The sequence below is a fragment of the Psittacula echo genome (genome assembly GCF_963264785.1).
Source record: "Psittacula echo genome assembly, chromosome: 7".
Classification (NCBI taxonomy): domain Eukaryota; kingdom Metazoa; phylum Chordata; class Aves; order Psittaciformes; family Psittacidae; genus Psittacula; species Psittacula echo.
This window is the reverse complement of record NC_137740.1, coordinates 20,946,439-20,963,891: the sequence shown is the minus strand read 5'-3', so window position 1 is coordinate 20,963,891 and position 17,453 is coordinate 20,946,439. Positions and strand designations below refer to the sequence as shown.

The window sequence follows — 17,453 nt, the reverse complement described above, 5'->3', positions numbered from 1 at the left end:
CAGCTGGCAAGGTAGACTCTATGAGGCAGGCAGTAGTGGAGTGCTACACATATAGTCCATTTGGTATAACTCCTCAGGTGTCACAGCCCAGATCCTAGGTCTTCAGAAGGAGTGGAAGTGGCTGGGATCTCAGGAAGATGGTGGATGTGGATGGGGACATATTGACACTGGCTAAAAATATTTCAAGCAGTTGTGAGAGATTCTGCAGTTATAAAAGGTGGAGGGACTGAGCACTGTGGCTTGTCCCCTCTGGCTGGGAAGAGCTCTTCTGGGGTGAGCCTGGCCAGGGATGCTGCTGCTGCCTGGTCATGGCAGGATCACAGCACAGCAAGGGCTGCATCAGCCACATCCCAGAGGCTGGAAGTGCCTGGGAAATGTTTTGTGCATGAAATGTTCCCTCGAGGAAGTACTTGGCTTGCCTGACCAAGGAAGCAGGCATGCTGCCAGGCTGCAGCAAGGGAGTAGAGCTCTCTCCTGGGGTACCTAGAGCTGCAGGGAAACACCTCTGCAGGCTGCAATGCAGCACGGTGGCTGTTTTGTGCCCTGCAACCAGATGCACCCAACTAAAAGATGCAGCTGGAGGTCACAGGGCAGGGGAGAAGCCACCATGCCGAATAGGATAGGGATGAGAGTGTCACAGTCTTGTGATCGGAATGTCACAGTCCTGTGATCTGAGTGTCGGAATTGCCACAGGCTGCAAGGGAGAGGCAGAAAGAGCCTCCTCTTTATGGGGGGAAATGCTGCAGCCACTCTGGCTTTCTTTTTCTTGGCTTTGTGTCTTTTGCAGCTTCAAGATCTGACCTTTCCTCCTAGTATACAGGCATAATGCAGACCGGGACCTTCATGCCAGCACTACAGAGCCAGGTGCTGTTGGGACCCTGGGAGCTCCCCTATGCATGGGGCTCCTTGCCCACACCTCCTCATGCTTTGTGCCCATCAGCTGCCTGAACAGTTCTGCAAGACTCTGGGTCTGTATCTGAAGCAAGAAGGACGTGAGGAAAGTCCCTGGAGAGAAGATTATGCATGAAGAAGCCTGCCTCTTCTAAATGCTTCCTGGAGGGAGGACGCAGCCTCATCGGTGCTCTGGTTCCGCTGGGGTCCCGCCTGCTCTTGTGGCAGGGGAGCATGCCTGGCTCTTCACTGCAGGTGTCTGCAAAGCTCCACTCTGGTAGTTTATATATAACCTATTTTTCATTAAATGAATTGCACTGGTGTGTGTTTATAAAGCAGCCTGGGGATCTGATCCAAATGTTCTCAGTTTTAACATCACACTGCCTGGTTAGCAACAAGTGGATGTAAGTTTGTGGCTCAGATGCTACAGCTGCACCCTGATGCCAGACTATTTTTGCCATATATTTTTCTGGAAATCAGGGAAGGACAAACTTGCTGTCTGTAGGCTTGATCTGAATTGCACTGGAGGCTTTAGCAGGGCTAGGGGTCCTTGGCAAGCTGTGCAGAAGCTGGTGACATATGGAAGTGAATAGACTACGCTGATAGAGGCAGCAGTGCTCGTGGGCCTGGCCTGCCACCCTGGGGAGCAGGGCACCCTTCCCTCTGTGCTGGGGAGATGTGCTTGGGGAAGGTTGTTTCTCCTTGCCAAGCCTGGCATGTGGCAAAAGGAAATGATAAATATCATGGGGAAAAACAGAGCACAGGGGAAAAACAGAGCATGTTTAGGTACTAACCAGTGAGCAATGCAGCTCTGTGTTCCTGGGAATTGTATCTGGTGCTCCACAGGAAAAGTTTATTTGCATGGCCCTCTGATGCTGGTTTGGGTCTTTTTTTCCAGGGTTATTCAGGTTATTGCAAGAAGCTTTGCAATGGTCTTTGCTAGTACTATCCCTTTTCTTTTAATTTATTCACTCTGAATCTCAGCAAATTCGGAAAGCCAGGCTGGGCTCTGCATGGGGGTTTGGAACAAGCTGTCTGGAGAAGACAGAAAAATCAGAGACCTGAGGGTTCTCTCAGGTGCCCTTCCTCTTTTCTTCACTGCTGTCTTGAAATTGTTGGAAAAATGAGCACCTCTTGATAACATGGGCATGCATAATGAAAATGTTTTTGCTTTTTCTATACTTGGCTGCTTGTGGCTTTTTTTCTGGGGTGTGGGTTTTGTAAGTGATGGAGTTGTAGGGCAAGTGTGGTCTCTAAGCAGCTTTAACTCAGCTTCCACAGACAAAACGTTTAGTTTGGAAACTTCCCAGACTTGGGGGAGCAACGCAAATTTTTCCTAATCATAGATATTTATAGATGTTTTAAATATTTTTTTTTCTTAATTACTGAGGCAAAGAACGATGTAATTTAAAGACCTAATGGACAGGACAGTTCCTGGGGTTACCAATTTGCAGGTGTGCATAGTGTTGCTCCCGAGGCATTGTGCCTTTTTTAATCTTCATTTGTCTCTTGTGGAGAAGCAATGCTATTGCTGGCTGCTCTTCTACTGATCTTAATTATTTCACTGGGGCAGCACGAAGTGCTCCGCTGGTCACAGGGGGTGGATTTGGCCAGAGCATAATACTGTTCTTCCCAGCTTCCAGCCTCTGTAGAAACCCATGAACTTGGAGGAAGGCCAGGCAGCTAGTGTAGTGCCTCCTGGCATAGCCTGCTCACTTAGGAGTGTGGAAAAAATAATCGTGCTGCTAATTGGCATAATAATGTCAATAAGCCCCAGGCCTTCTCTAGATAAGAGATCATGGTGAGGCTTTTCCCAGAGGCTGTGGTGCTGGGGAGTCGATCTAACCTCAGTGGCAAAGTGACTGCCAATCTGTGAAACTCTCTGCATTATGCTGATTAGAAACTTTTCATTCAGAGCTAAATGAAACTGTTCATTTGTTTCCAGGGTTAGAAGTCATTCAGTTGTGAAGAGTAGTTTTTTTTCACTTACTGGGAGCTCTGGCCAAGAAGTTTTGATAATTCTCCAGATCGTCAGTATATGTCAGTCTGCGGGATGTTCGCAGTTCCCTTTTGTTTTGCCTTACATGCTGAGCAAGGCTGGTGTCTGGTTTAATACAGAGGGTAACTTTTATCACTGCAGGACTCTAAAGCCTCTGTTTTGGATATTTTTGTGTTGTGACTGCTGTCAGTAATCACAGACAAATTTAGTCTCTGTTGTTTGCCTGTGCTTTTAGCCCACCCTCAGTATGCATTTTTAATTGAACCCACTGCAGTGATGTGGCTCAGACCCTATTATTGCTTTCCAGCCTGTTCCTGAACCATCCACCTGCTACCAGCCCTGCTGGACCTGTCTTCTCAGGCCTGCCTTGTCATGGTTCTGGTGAGCACGTGTCTGACCCTGGCCATGCTCCTGCCCATGGATGAACATCGTGTGCTGTGGGGATGGATCATGGTTCCCCTGCTTCCGTTCCCATTGTGGGCAGGAGTCGAGGAGAATTCAGCTGTTGGGACTGCTCCAAAATATCCTGCTCAGCAGATTGGGAAATGCTGAAGCCAGCTGTCTGCCAGGTCTCATGCTGGTGGGTGGGACCCAGCTCCTCTGTGAGCTCCTGCTTTGGCCCTATTCCTAGTTTGATGCCAAACTCGTACAGGAAGAGCACAAGCAAACCTCCACTGAGTGCTGGTGGATGGCACAGCCGGGCATGGCCCTGTGCCGGCTATGGGGTGACTGGCTAAGGTCGAGGCTTTGGGGGAGAGGAGCAGCGTGGCGGTCTCTGGTCAGTATGCGGACCTGGGTGGACAGTGGTCCCTGCGCCCAAGGGTCCCAGCACAGAGGCCAGCTTGCCCACGTGAGGGGAAGAGCTCACCGAGCAGCTCGAGCGGACAGCGGGTGACTGGCGGCTCCAGGCTGCCGAGGGGACTCCGGGGATGCTCCCTGGATGTTGATGGCCTCTGCCGGTGACCGGCGTTGAGAAGGCTCTGCCGCTGTGGGGCAGCAGGAAGGGTAAAGGGGACCCCATCACAGCGGGTCCGGCTGTCAGCCGCACCGACCAGCACCGGGCGGGGGCGTGGCCCACCCACGGAGGCCCCGCCCCCCGCCTCGCGGATGGCACGCATGCGCAGTGCGCCGTCCGTTACCTGTCAGTGGCAGAGGCGGCGCGGCGGGATGGAGGGGCTTATCCCGCTCGTCAACCGGCTGCAGGACGCCTTCGCGGCGCTGGGCCAGAGCTGTCTGCTGGACCTGCCGCAGATCGCGGTGGTGGGCGGGCAGAGCGCCGGCAAGAGCTCCGTGCTGGAGAACTGCGTCTCCAGGTGAGGCGGCGGGCGCGAAACGCCCCCTCAGCGGCTCCCTCTCCCCCCGGCCGGCCGCGCGCGCCGTTCCTAACGGTTGTCGTGTCCGTCCTCCCCCGCCCCGCTCCTTCCAACGGTCGCAGAGCCGCGAGCCCGTGGCGGCCGTTGGAGCCTGGCTGCGAACGGGGATGGGCGAGGCGGGGGGGTCCTGGCTCCGTGCCGGACGGGAGTGTTCGGTACGCCCCTCCGGTGCCGCGGGCGGTGGGGGTGAGGCAGGTCCTGGCCCGGCGCGGAGAAGCCGACGCACCTCCGGTGTGAGCGCGTCCGTGTGCCCGGTGCGGGGCTTAACCGCTGTCTGGGGGGAAAAAAAAAAGGTGTTTAAAGCTCTAAATCCTAATTCCGGTGAGTGTTCTGGGTCAGGTGGGCTAATGGTTCTCATAGCGCTGCTTACAATTCGTGCCGTCCTAACGCGCATATGGGTATTGGCATCTCTTTTAACAATCGCTGAAAGAAACAAGAGGAAGCCTGATGATTCAGGTGGTCCCTTCAGCGGTCAGACTGCGTCTCTGAAGATCTCCTGACGTAAACACGAACTTCACGTGCTGCTTCATAAAGTTCCTGCTGCGTTTGCCGCAAAGAGCGTGCAGGCTTCTGAAGGGAGGTGGTGTTTTCAGAGCGTAGCTGAAGTCGTTAGTCTGCATACAGGATCAAAAAGTGCTGTTGTATGTCAGTGACTGGGGAACTAATGTGCACGGAGATCTTCACTGAAGGTAATGTTAAATGCTGTGTCTCCCCACAACCTAGCCATGTGTCAGACCGTAACAGCTCTTGATATACAGTATAATAATACTATGCAGTTATTCTTCATCTCCACTTCAGATTTACTCTTGCTGTGTTAAATGTCAGTTCTTACACTTCTTTCTACTTAAAGACTGATATTGACAGTACTGCCAGTCTCTGAAGTTTAGAAATCACAAGTGAGATTCTCAGAAATCGCTATTGGCCATTGAATTATTACAGGGTTTTTTTTTTAAACAGGTCTTTTAAAAGTGTTACTGCAGCCTTTTGGCTTTTTGATCTATGTGTCCACGAAGCTGTGCAAACCATGTGTGCTGAGGAGGAAAGGCATCTTCATCTTTCTTGTCAATAAAGGCATTTTGGTTCCTGTGACAAGCCCTTGTCTGAGGTGACATCCAACAGCAAGCACTGTGGGCTGATGTCTTTCTCTAGATCCAGCTGTTCTGTAGTGCTCCCAGCTGGTTGTTGTTGCTCCCCTGCGAGAGGGATCTGCTCCATCTGATCTGCAGGTGGAGCAGATCACTCCTGGTTCTGCTGTCTGGATTGAAAGGTGAAAATTAACAGTTTATACTAATCCAGCCCATTTGGACAAGAAGCTGGAACCAGCTGCATGAGTAGTGAGATGTGGACATTTCTAGGAAGAATTATGAAGAAAAGCAAAGGGCAGTGACTTTTTTTCACCCACGTAGTTATTCACCATGCAGCCTGTGGACACTCCAAGAGAGTCTTTTCAGAGAGGAGCTTACAGGCTACTGTGAAGCACCAGGGTGTCTCTTGTCACACAGGATCTGGAATTTGGATTCTTTCATCCTCATCTCAGAGTTTACCTTATTGTTTCATGCAGTAACTTCTTGAGATACAGATACGACAGATCTGTAGTACCTCCCTACTTGCAAGCTTGGAGCCTACTGCAGATGTGATATTAGAATGCATTACTTCAAACCTATTTAATGAGATTTCAGCAACTATGTTTTGCTTATGCCTTTTCTCCAGACTGAGTATGTGTGGTCAGCAGATGTGTACTTGCTGAGCTGTGAGAACCCTCAGAGCCAGATTAATAAATATCCATGAGGTCTGAAGATCATTTTGCTTGTCAGAGCAGCAGACAAAATTATCTGTGGCTCTTTTTAGCAAGCAATAGGATGTTCCTGTTTTCATGGGATAATGAAGCTTCTCTGCAAACGTGAAGTTTACTGCATCTTCATCTGTCTTAATATTGCTTATAGAGGTAGTATGTGTTATAGAGCTGTTATGCTCATTTCTTTTTGGTAATGATACATTGCATGATGTGTTATTAACCACAGGGTGAACACTAGCTAATAGTAACACAGCTTTGAAATTCACATCAAAATGAAATAGTCCTACCATTGCAGTGGTTCGAGTGTTAATTCCTATGGCTTTTTGTTTTGGGATTTCAGTTCTGTGGTTTGAGTTTTTTTGGGGGGTTTCTTCTCCCACTTTTCCCCAGTTTACCGAGAGACATTCAGGATCTCCTGTCTTCAGGAGCAGCTGTAATTGGTAAGAGAAAGGCATGCTGTCCTCCATGTGGAGGGCAGAATCTTCCTACAAAGGTGATGATGGCTGATAACCTGAGTATTAGTGGAGCTCTAGTGGGGTTAGTAAGGTTCTTCTTAGCTCTGGGATACAATTGTTATTCTCTACTACCTGTAGCTGCTAAACCATTGTGCCTGTTTCAGTCCTTCATGGGGACTTTGGTTGTGCAAGCATGACTTCTTTCTGCTTGAACACAGGAAACCTATTTTCTAGCTTGCAGGTGGTATCAGAGTTGCAGCTTATTTATGGAGCCTAACTGCCTGGGAAACATGTTAGATGGTGGGTAACACAATATATACTAATGAATGCATTAGAAAGGTTGTGAAGGATCTGGTCTGACAGATGGTTCTGGAAGTGGGATCCAAGTCCTGTTGTTTTTAAAGGTGCTGAATGACACACATCCACGACTGTCACCAGGGTAGCACCAAGCCTTAAGCCTTGTTTAGGTGCACATGGCATCCTTAATTACTAACAAGAGTCAGTGGATAAGTTTGGATTAGATTGAATGTTTGATGCACATTGATGCTGGTGTTGCATGAGGATGAATTCTGCATGTTTGCCTGCTGTGGGAATAGTGGCACTCAGAGCTGTTTGTGTTATTCTAGGTTGGCTTGGAACAAGGCTGGAGTGGGGCAGTGTCAAATTTCCCAATGTAGCCATTATTGTTACTATTTGGATTAGTATCTGCTAAGGCATTTGAAGAGTTCCTCTTCACTTATTGCTCCTCTGTATGTAAGGAGACCTCTTTTTTTGGTAGTCACGGACTGTATTTGAAGGGTTTCCTCTGAAGTTTCTTGTTATATTTAGATGGAAACAGAGATTCCAGAGAGCACCTGAGGACAATTTCCATTTATGGGTCAGACCTTCATGTGTTCATAACTAGAGCTCATGGCACTTATTTAAGGAAATGGTATTGTCTGGAGAGCAAATGTGCTTGCTTGCTGCTCTTTGTAATAGAAGTACTTGTGCTCTTAAAATACTGAGCCAGTGTTTGAAGCAAAGGAGCTAGTGCAATCTTCTGTTAGAAGCTGGTGGGAGAGAGATTCAAAAGCTCAAAGGGAAGTCAAACATCTAATCCAACAGATTGCCAGTGGGAGATGAGCACTTTGCCTCGGCTTACGTTTTTTGCTACAGATGAGTACGCAACCATGACCTTAGATGTTGTTTGTACTTATTAAACATCTTGCTTTTGATGATAATAGGGTTACTTAAAAGAAAAGGAATGGCAGGAAGCAACCCCTGGAAACTGTATTTGGAGAGAAAGCATTTCCTATTATTTCATACATCCAAATGGGCTTTTAAGATAACTAAAGGCACAGATGGCAAGCTACCTTGTCAGGGCCTCTTTCTCTAGGTTTGAATCAGAACCCTATTTTGTTCTTACAAATAATGAGAAATTAATAACTAGATTTCAATGCTGAAAGCTCTTTACTTCCTTCCCTGCTTAATATAATATAAACTGCATGTGGCCAAATAATTGTTTTATAAGAGACATGAACTCTTGATTGTGAGCCTGTCAGTCACAATCAAGCAAGCACTTTCGTTTTAAGAGCCTGATGTCTGGTTTTGTGATACAGCTTTGCAGTTTTTTGATCTGAGGCACTTTTGATAATTTTACGGTTGCTGCATGTCGTACAGCTATTTATTATGACATATGTACTTTTTTCTCCCCAAATTATGATTCCTTTTGTGCTCAGCTCATTCTTTTTTTGCTCGAGATGGCAGTTGTGAAAAGACTGTGTTGAATCATTAGGAGAAGAGAAAGGACTTTAAATCTGGCTGCTGAGGCAGAGAATTTCTCCAAAGAAAGTAGACACATACTTAGATTGCGTGCTTCCTGGGGGAGACGAAGTTAAAATTGTTGTGGATATTTTATTCTTTTAGTTACTAGTTATTGACAGAAAAACTTCTTTACAGAGAATTCTTTTTGTGAAACAGGCATGAAAAAGCCAAGTAGTCAGAGACACAAAATAAAATGTGGTGCTATCTATACTTTTAATCTTAAGGATCTTCTGGAAATGAGAATCAGCCGCTCCTTTTGCTGACTAATTAAGCATTTGTACAGCTGTATTGAGTATATTAATGTAGTTATCAAAATACTCTGGTGCACTGAAAGCAAGAATTGTTTCTGGGTATTGCATTAAACAGAAACAGCAGCATATGAGACAGTGATTCATTAAGGTTTCTTCCCCAAATACCTTTTTACATTTAGAAGTTGCAGAACAAACCTGGCCATTTTGATGTGGTACAGTTTTTTGTATCCTGGCCTAGTTTTTTTCTTAAATGTAACTCCATCGTGGATTTTATTTTTTCTAAACATTTTTATTGCTTTAATGAACACAGGCTTAGTATTTGAAGTCTGAGACCTAGACTTCAGAAAAACCTCAAAACCCTGCAAAAAGAAACCTGCAAAACCCCCCAGTTTGATCTTGAGTGCCTTCTGAGAAATCAGGGATGCAAATTCGGTGGCAGTTATTACTGGAAGTTCAGTCCATCAGGGTACTAATGGTGACTGCACACCTCTGATGACTTTTTAAAAGTGAATAGTGATCTAGTGAGAGGTCTGTCTTTTTTTTTTTTTTAATTTTTTATTCAGATCATATGTATCCACTTAACTTTATCTCAACTTTCCTGATTCTTAATATAAAGACACTTCAGACTGATTGACTCTAAACTCTTGTATAACATTATATGTATCCTGATACTGGCTGCCTTCAGGAAGAAACCCACTCTTGTGATTTTGTATTATTGAAATAACAACAAGCACCTTTGCTGTCTTGCAGTTTCTTGATAGGCATTGATTATGCAAATGTTTCAAGTTTACATTATTTTTCTTTGTAGATGAAATAGAAAACAAGGCTTTCCAGTTTAGATTAATATGATTGTTTGGACATTCACCTGTGAACATAGGGAGTGATGCTGCTATGGATTGCAGCATAGAAATAGAAGTATAAGCATTGTTCTCTTCTCTGTACTGAGTTGCTGTATGGCCTCAAACTGTTATTTAAACATTGCCTGCATCTGTATCCACATGTATATACCTAGAGTCTTTACTGTTAACTGTGTGTAGGATTTACATTTTAATTCCTTTATTTTCAAGTTGCTCATATTTCTAAAGGAAGACGTTAGCATATAATCTTAAAAATTGCTGGTTTTAGGTTGTGCCTTTAACAACTTATTCATTGAGGGGGATCATGTTTGTGGTTTGCTATCCGTGAGTTGATCAGTGAACAAATTGATATTTTTTTAAGTATTCATGGGCTTCTTAAACAGTGTCTGCCTAGACGCAAGCACGGAGGGGCAGAAGCCATTTTTCATCTTTTTTTTTTTTCTCTTTTCCTTTTTTCTTTTTTTAAAAAGTGCATTTTGTAGTAAACAGAAGCCTATGAACTCAACTTGTTTGCTATGTTTCTGTGTAATGGGTTACTGGGAATCCTTTTAATGCTGTGTGCCTGCAGTGTAAAGCCTGTAGTAGTGTAAATATGCTGAGAACAGGAAATGAGTATTATTTAGCTGTGACCTTGCATCTTTTTCTTCAGCAAGTTGCTGAATGGCAGCATTATTGAACTAGAGAGGAGCAAAATCCCATTTAACTGCACCCTGGGCTTTGATGTACTGCCAAGTACTGTTGTCTGTGATAGCCTCTGGGATGCAAAGGATACCATAGCTGTACATAAGAGAGGATTTCAACTAAAGTGTCTAGCGATAATGTCAGCTTTTATAATTAATATGTAGAAGTCAAGCTTTTAATTCAATACCTAACATGGTATTTCTGCATCCTAGTTCCTGTGCAAAATCGCCAAGATATCATTCTTCAGATATGCAGTAAACTTACTATTTGCTGTAATACAGCCAGGTTTCCACCCTCGTAGATGGTATGATGAAAGCTAGATTACCCTTATGTGTTTGGTATTTTGTTTACCATGTACAGTGCAGATGCCTAAAAAATGTACACATATATTAAGAGATGCTTAGCTGTAGAGGATGCTCTAAAATGGTCTGTGTAACTCACCTGCAGACAATAGGCAGGGCTCTGGGTGGCAAACATGACAACGACTGTAAGACGTCTCTAGCCTCTGCTGTACAGCAGGAGATAAAACAGGCTGTGTTCCAGATCTATCCAGCAGCCAAGCTGGAAGCTGCTGAAGAAATTTTAGCATAATCCATCAGAGGCAGTGTTGTGCACTTGTGTGCTCACCTGTTATTTTGTTCAGGTTCTAAACGAATGTTGACAGAAGATCCCCAATGTTTGTCAGATCTGGCAAATAAGCTGGAAAGAATTAGGAGTCTCTGCTGAGACCTCCAGTATTATGGCTTTGTTAGTGTTCCTATGTTAGCAACATAAAACATTTTTTTTTGTCAGACTTTTAGTATAGAAGTTTCTCATGGTAATAATTCGGTTTCTGGTGAACAGGGAGATGGGAGATCATGGCTGATATTAAATTTAAGTATTTAGCTAAGCAGATTTTATGTTGTCATGGACAGAGTATTCGTTTGCACATACTACAGGCTCAAAGCAGGATAAATGGGCAGGTAAAGAAGAATAAAATGTCTACAGAAGTGAAGTTGTTTGAGAGACTTGGGCAACTTGTTTTGGAAACATCCCCCTTCCATGTGTAGTTGTCTTTCTGTCTATAAATTCAGGCTGCCTTTAACTACAGTTCTCATTGTGTATACATTCTGCGGGGAGTAGAATAATTGAATCCAGTTACATTTCAGCTGTGCAAAATAATCTGAAATGGCTTGTATTGTACCAAGAAAAGTAACCATACAGTTTGACACCTTGTCCACCACATGAGAGATAAATATATTTTCACAGTGCTTCTGAAAAGGCAAAACTTTTTTGACTTGATTAGGATGTGGCATAGCTGATTGTATGCTATTATCACTGTTTAAAAAGTCTGCGTTGATAGATCTGAGTTCAGAACAGTGTGATTTGGGAAGAAGGACAGGAGCTTATATTTTCTAGGTTTTTGATGACTGCACTGAAATTTGCAATATGTAATAGTTTTGTCATGACAGAGTATCCAGAGGTGAATTATTGAAATGCAAGTAACTATGTAGTAGCTAAGTTCATGTAGCCGTGATATGCCTGCAGTGTTTGGGGCACATTTTCTTTCTGATCCTTGCAATCAGATTTTTTTTTTCTTTTTTTCCTTCCTGTTTGTATTGGATTATATTATAAAGGAAAACATTTTACTCAAATATTTCCTGAACAAACATTTTTAATGGTATTTGGCAGCCGTGATTGAAAAAACCCAAACCAACTTCTATTTAGAGCATTGACGACAATTTAAAGTGAGTAAAGAATTTTTGTTCATTTCTTGTATTGAGATACAAAATCTTGATGCATTAGTATTCATTCTGAGGATGGATGGGCTTTCATGCACCAGCATCCTATGCAAATGAGTCCTTTCCTAAGGGTAAATATATCTGATTAGGGAGAATACAATTGTTTGCAAAGTCTGCTTTCGTCTTTTCAATACAAAAATTCTGAGAATTGTTGGGTGGGTTTTTCTTGTGTTTTGTGGTTTCTCCCCCTCCTTCCCTGTTTGGAATTGATGGAGAGCACTGTTGAGCAGGAATAGCAGAAGCTTTCGTGAAATCTCAAAAGAGAAAGAGGAAAAAGGGCATTTTCACAAATGGAATTAGGATGATGCAGCAAAGTTTTGGATGCCTGCCAGGGAAGACAGATGCCTCCTGCATACAGTGGCTTGCCGACGAGACTGCACATTGGCAGCTTCCCGATATGTTAATACAGCAAACCTACAGCCTGAGCATAATCGCTGCAAACAGAGCACTGTTCATCTTACCACTTCTGTGGTTTTTGCCTGGCAAGTTTTCATAGTTGTGTATGGCAAGTTTTCAGTCCTATAAACATTAATTATTGAGACTTTAAAGCTTTCTATCATGTAAAATCTGTGGGTTTTAGTACTAGGAAGTACATTTTCTTTCCTTGCTTCAGTGAATAGGCTTGCCTTTTTCTGTGCAGAAATACAATATGAACTGCTGTCAAAATATGATTTGGATTGCTAATAATAGTCTGTGCCTTCTCAGACTCCTGTTCAAATGTCCCCTACTTTGGGGAACCTGTTGACTCCAGTCATGTTTAATGCAAGACTTCACCACTAGGACTAGAGTAATTTCTGGCCTCGATTTTTCTCATAGACCTATAATGTTTACTTTAATGGAGGAGATGTACTAACTTCTGGCTGTTGTTGAGCATAAGTGCTGCGGCTACTTACAGAAAGCATCTTCCAGATACAACAGAAGTATGACAGTGATTTCTAAACCTGCTCTGTCTCCAGGCTTCTGCATGAAGATGAAATCTCAAGCTTTGCTTTCTTGCCTTAATGGTGCTGAAGTGTTGTCACTGAACTTAGTTGTTATGGAGGTGCCCAGCTAGTGTAAGTGAAATTCTTTGCCATCTTTTGGAGTTTAAGGGCTTTTTAAAAATATATTATTTCTCATCTTTAGAGTCAATGCTTACCATATTCCTATGGCTAGGTTTGTTTGGGTGGATTTTTTTGTACTATTCCCCTCTGGATTTTTGTATAATTGATCTCGGCTCCATGAAAGAATGAAGGAAGTGAGATCCAAGGAGACATTTTAGGTTGCTGGGTTATAGTGCTGTATATGAGTTTCAAGTTTTTAAAATCTTTATTCCACTTGTGTGCTTCCCTGAAAACGATGGATAATTGGGGTGCTAGTTCTTTGGCTGTAGAATTCCGGTTGTTCAGCAATGGTGATGAAAGATGCCACTGGTTTGGAAAATGGCTTTTCAAAGATGCCAGGTTTATCCACCCTGTTTGAAAAAACAAAAATAGTAAATGGCTGTAGCATGTCCAGATACTCAGTTTCTCACCCCTAAAGACATACCGTAACTTCATGGGATGCAATGTGTAATTACTACTGCTGGGCATTGGACTGCGTCTTGATTCAGCAGGTTAATTAAAATCATATCTCAGTTGAAGGAAGATTTTCCTTTAAAGAATGGATAATGAAAACTGAGACCAAATTTTATCAGAGAATTTGAACTAAGCACTACAGTGTCACGGTAAACATGCCGGCATCTTTGCTGTGTGGCTTACAAAAAGCCCTGGAAAAACTGGTATTAAGCTTTAGGAGCTAATATAACCATTTATCACTAAAAATCCACAACCTCCTAATGTATTTAGCTTGCCTAGTAGGCCTAATTAAGATAGGTATCATTGACCTTCAAGAAAGAGATTTAATTATTTTCTACATCTTCATGTGAGCCCCGTTATGTAAGTCTGAGATTTTGCAGCTGTTGAACAATGCTGTTGAAGACTCTTGATTGACACACATTGTGCCAAAACAAAAAACATTTACTCTTCTGTAACTAATGAAGGGAGGTGAGGGATCAAGTGGTGACTAATAATAAGAATTGGTCTCTGTGCTTTGAGCTAATGGGGAACAGCGTACATAGCTAAATGTCAGTGTGATCTAGAAAGTGATGGATACTACTGTATTGCTGGGGGGAAAAAAAGGGTATGTGGCTGAGACCACATGCCATACCACAGAGATAGTGCATTTAAGCTTTTGAGACTTCTTGAAAACATGTCCTGGGGTTATCTCTGTACTGTCATTTGGAGGGTAGAGGAATTGTGTTTCCAAAGCTACTAAGAAAGATAAATACAGTGAGGTTCAGTGTCAGTGATGACAAACATCCTCTGAGAAAGTACTTCACTCAACACTACAAACTTAATTCCTAAGAAAACCTCTGTTTAAATACAAATTACATTTTCTATCACTTGGACATACCTTGATTTGTAATGAACAAAAGTGTGTGAAGGGTCTACTGCTGGGTCTTCTGTTGTGTTGGTGAGCGCTGGAGCAAGAGCAGGTGAGACAGAATGAACACATCTGCCAAAAGAGGTCTTAAGATGTATATTTTTAGCATTAAGAGTTCTTTGGTTATGAATTAACTGGTGTTGGTTGCAGGTTTTAATAAATGAAGCAGAGGAAAGAAGTTAGAAATCAATGTCCCTCTTCTTTAGGCTTACACTGGGCCATGCTTTTCCCTCTTGTGGTTTTGTTTTTTTTTTTGTGTGTTTGTTTTTTTTTTTTTTTCTTTCTTTTAGTACTTTGCTTTAAGACTAAATATGGTAAATGCAAGAAAAAGGAAAGCCTTTTGTAGTACTTCTGTACAGTGTACTTTTGTCGTAGAATTTGGAGATGCTTGGCTGTATCAGCATGTGTAAGTGCTCACTGTGAAACAGTGTATTCTGTTGCACAAGATATGGCCATTCATCAGCCAGTGTGAGCCACAAGAGCTCCCAGTGTGCCAGGCTGGAACTGTATAAAACAATAAACACTGCATTGGAAAAAAGCCCAGGAAAACTGTTGGCTTTGAGCATAGTTGCTTCCTATTGCAATGGAAGCTGCAGTGCAGTCCTTGGCAAATCTTGGGAATAAAGGCCTGTGTGGAATGCTACAACAGCAGTCTTGTTCATATTAGCTGCTCATGGAACATGGCCTTTCTGTAATTGAGGGAAGGTTAGGGTTTTGGGATGAACTTTGGTTTAGTGGGAAAACTTTTATAAGTAACATTACCATTGTTGTTTGGCAGAATGATATAGATTTAAATGGGTTATTTGTGCCCTTCTGTAAGGCAATATGGCTCTTGTTTCAAGCCTGTCTTGTTTCTACCCCTTGTGAAAAACATGGAGGCTTTAGAGGGACTTCTGTTCTTTTTTTGTGTTTTTTTTTTTTTTTCTGACTAATCATCACTATCAGTCTTATTTGTTCCTAGCTCTTCAATTAATGCAGTTACTGTGTAATCAGTGACATTTCCTCCATTATTTGATTTCCTGGATCTCCATGTGTTTTATATGAATTAAATATATTAGTATTAAAGTAAATTAATAATCATTTATTCTGTGTAATACTGGCCATGTAACTGATCTAAGTGCAGAACATAATACTAAATGGCAAAATAAAGCAGATTTCTGTTACACTTTTTTGAAATCGTGTTTAAGTGGTGATGTGTCATTGTTCTTCACACAAACTAGGGATTCTTCTGCTTTGCTTCTTTTTTTCTGTCCCCCCCCTCTTTTTTTTTTTTTTTTTATAACATAATAAATACTGCTAGTATGCTAGAGAGATCCTAAATGAAAACTTTTCCCCTGTCTGGAAATTCTTTTTTCAGTATGATTGATACCCTGGAGGGAAGGAATGCCATCTAGAGGGACCATGACATGCTTGTGAGGTGGGCTGATGCCAACCTTATGAAGTTTAACCAAGCCAAGTGCAAGGTCCTACATCTGGGTTGGGGCAATCCCACGCACACCTACAGGTTGGGCAGAGAAGAGATTCAGAGCAGCCGTGAGGAGAAGGACTTGGGGGTGTTGGTTGGTGAGAAACTTAACATGAACCAACGGTGTGCGCTCGCAGCCCAGAAAGCCAACCGTATCCTGGGCTGCATCAAAAGGAGCGTGACCAGCAGGTCAAAGGAGGTGATCCTGCCCCTCCACTCTGCTCTCACTTGGAGACCTCACTTGGAGTGTTGTGTGCAGTTCTGGTGTCCTCAACATAAAAAGGAGATGGAACTGTTGGAACAAGTCCAGAGAAGGTCCATGAGTATGATCAGAGGACTGGAGCACCTTCCATATGAAGACAGGCTGAGAAAGTTGGGGCTGTTCAGCCTGGAGAAGAGAAGGCTGCGTGGAGACCTCATAGCAGCCTTCCAGTATCTGAAGGGGGCCTGTAAGGATGCTGGGGAGGGACTTTTCATTAGGGACTGTAGTGATAGGACAAGGGGTAACAGGTTGAAACTTGAACAGGGGAAGTTTAGATTGGATATAAGGAAGAAATTCTTTACTGTGAGGGTGGTGAGGCACTGGAATGGATTGCCCAAGGAAGTTGTGAATGCTCCATCCCTGGCAGTGTTTCACGTGCAGGTTCGACAGAATCTTGGGATACATGGTTTAGTGTGAGGTGTCCCTGCCCATGGCAGGGGGGTTGGAACTAGATGATCTTAAGATCCTTTCCAGCCCTAACTATTCCATGATTCTATGATTCTGTGTTGTGCAGTAAGACATGAGTAATTTTACAGCTTTTAGGGTAAAAATTATTTGGCCCTGAAAACATTTTGCTCTTGAAAATATTAATGGTATTCTAACAGATGAGTACATTCTAAGATTGAAGAGTTATTGGAGTGATGTTCTAGAAGACCTGGCTGCTTGCATCTTATTTGCATTTGATATATTCAGTACTGGCTAGGCAATACCAGACTGGCTTTGCTGCTGATCTCCAAACGGTCATGTCACAGTGGCATTGCTGCTGAGCTACTATAGCTGCTGTCAGCAGGGTACCTTTTGATGAAAATGCTGTAAGAATGAAGATGTAAAAGTAGTTTGATTCTTAATGCAGAATGCATGTCTTTTAAAGGAGCATATCTTTCATTTCCAGATGTGTTCTTGCACAGTGTGCTTCATTCTTGTTTCCTGCACCTTGTTATTGTGAAGTACTCTTGCAGTTGTGCACACAGGTACTCACAGGCTCACTCCCCCCACCACAAAAGACAGCCTTTTCTCTCCCTTGGTGGTGGTGTCTTTGTGCTCAAATGCTCAGGCATGTACTTTTTTTTTCTAGATGGATTTCTTTGCAGCTGCTTCAACTCTGATGTGATTTTTTTTAATTTTCTTCCTAGTTCTCATGAAACACTGACCAAAAGGTGTGGAAAAGCAGCTCTTTCAAAGCTGTACTTAAAAGGACGTTGAGTGTGCCACCAGGGCATTGAGGGGCATTCTTTTTGGTCAGAAGGGACTTGTGACTCCACTGTGTTCAATCCTTTTATATTTCTTGCTGCTGAAGCTACTTTTTTCTTCTTTAAGAAGAATTTTATTGAAGTAGGAATTAAACAGGAAAAATGAGGGAGTGGAGCCATTCCTAAT

General features: G+C 43.2%; 1 protein-coding gene across 3 annotated transcripts in view; it reads left to right on the top strand.

Moving 5' to 3' along the window:
- Positions 1–4,057: 4,057 nt before the first annotated feature.
- The window catches only part of DNM3 (dynamin 3), a gene marked incomplete at both ends in the record, with an annotated part of 179,496 nt that continues 166,100 nt past the window's right edge, over positions 4,058–17,453 (top strand). For all 3 annotated transcript variants that reach the window (XM_080622830.1, XM_080622829.1, XM_080622828.1), the window contains one exon: positions 4,058–4,203. In XM_080622830.1, the coding sequence (XP_080478956.1) occupies positions 4,058–4,203 (146 nt within the window). The remainder of the gene's footprint in view (positions 4,204–17,453) is intronic.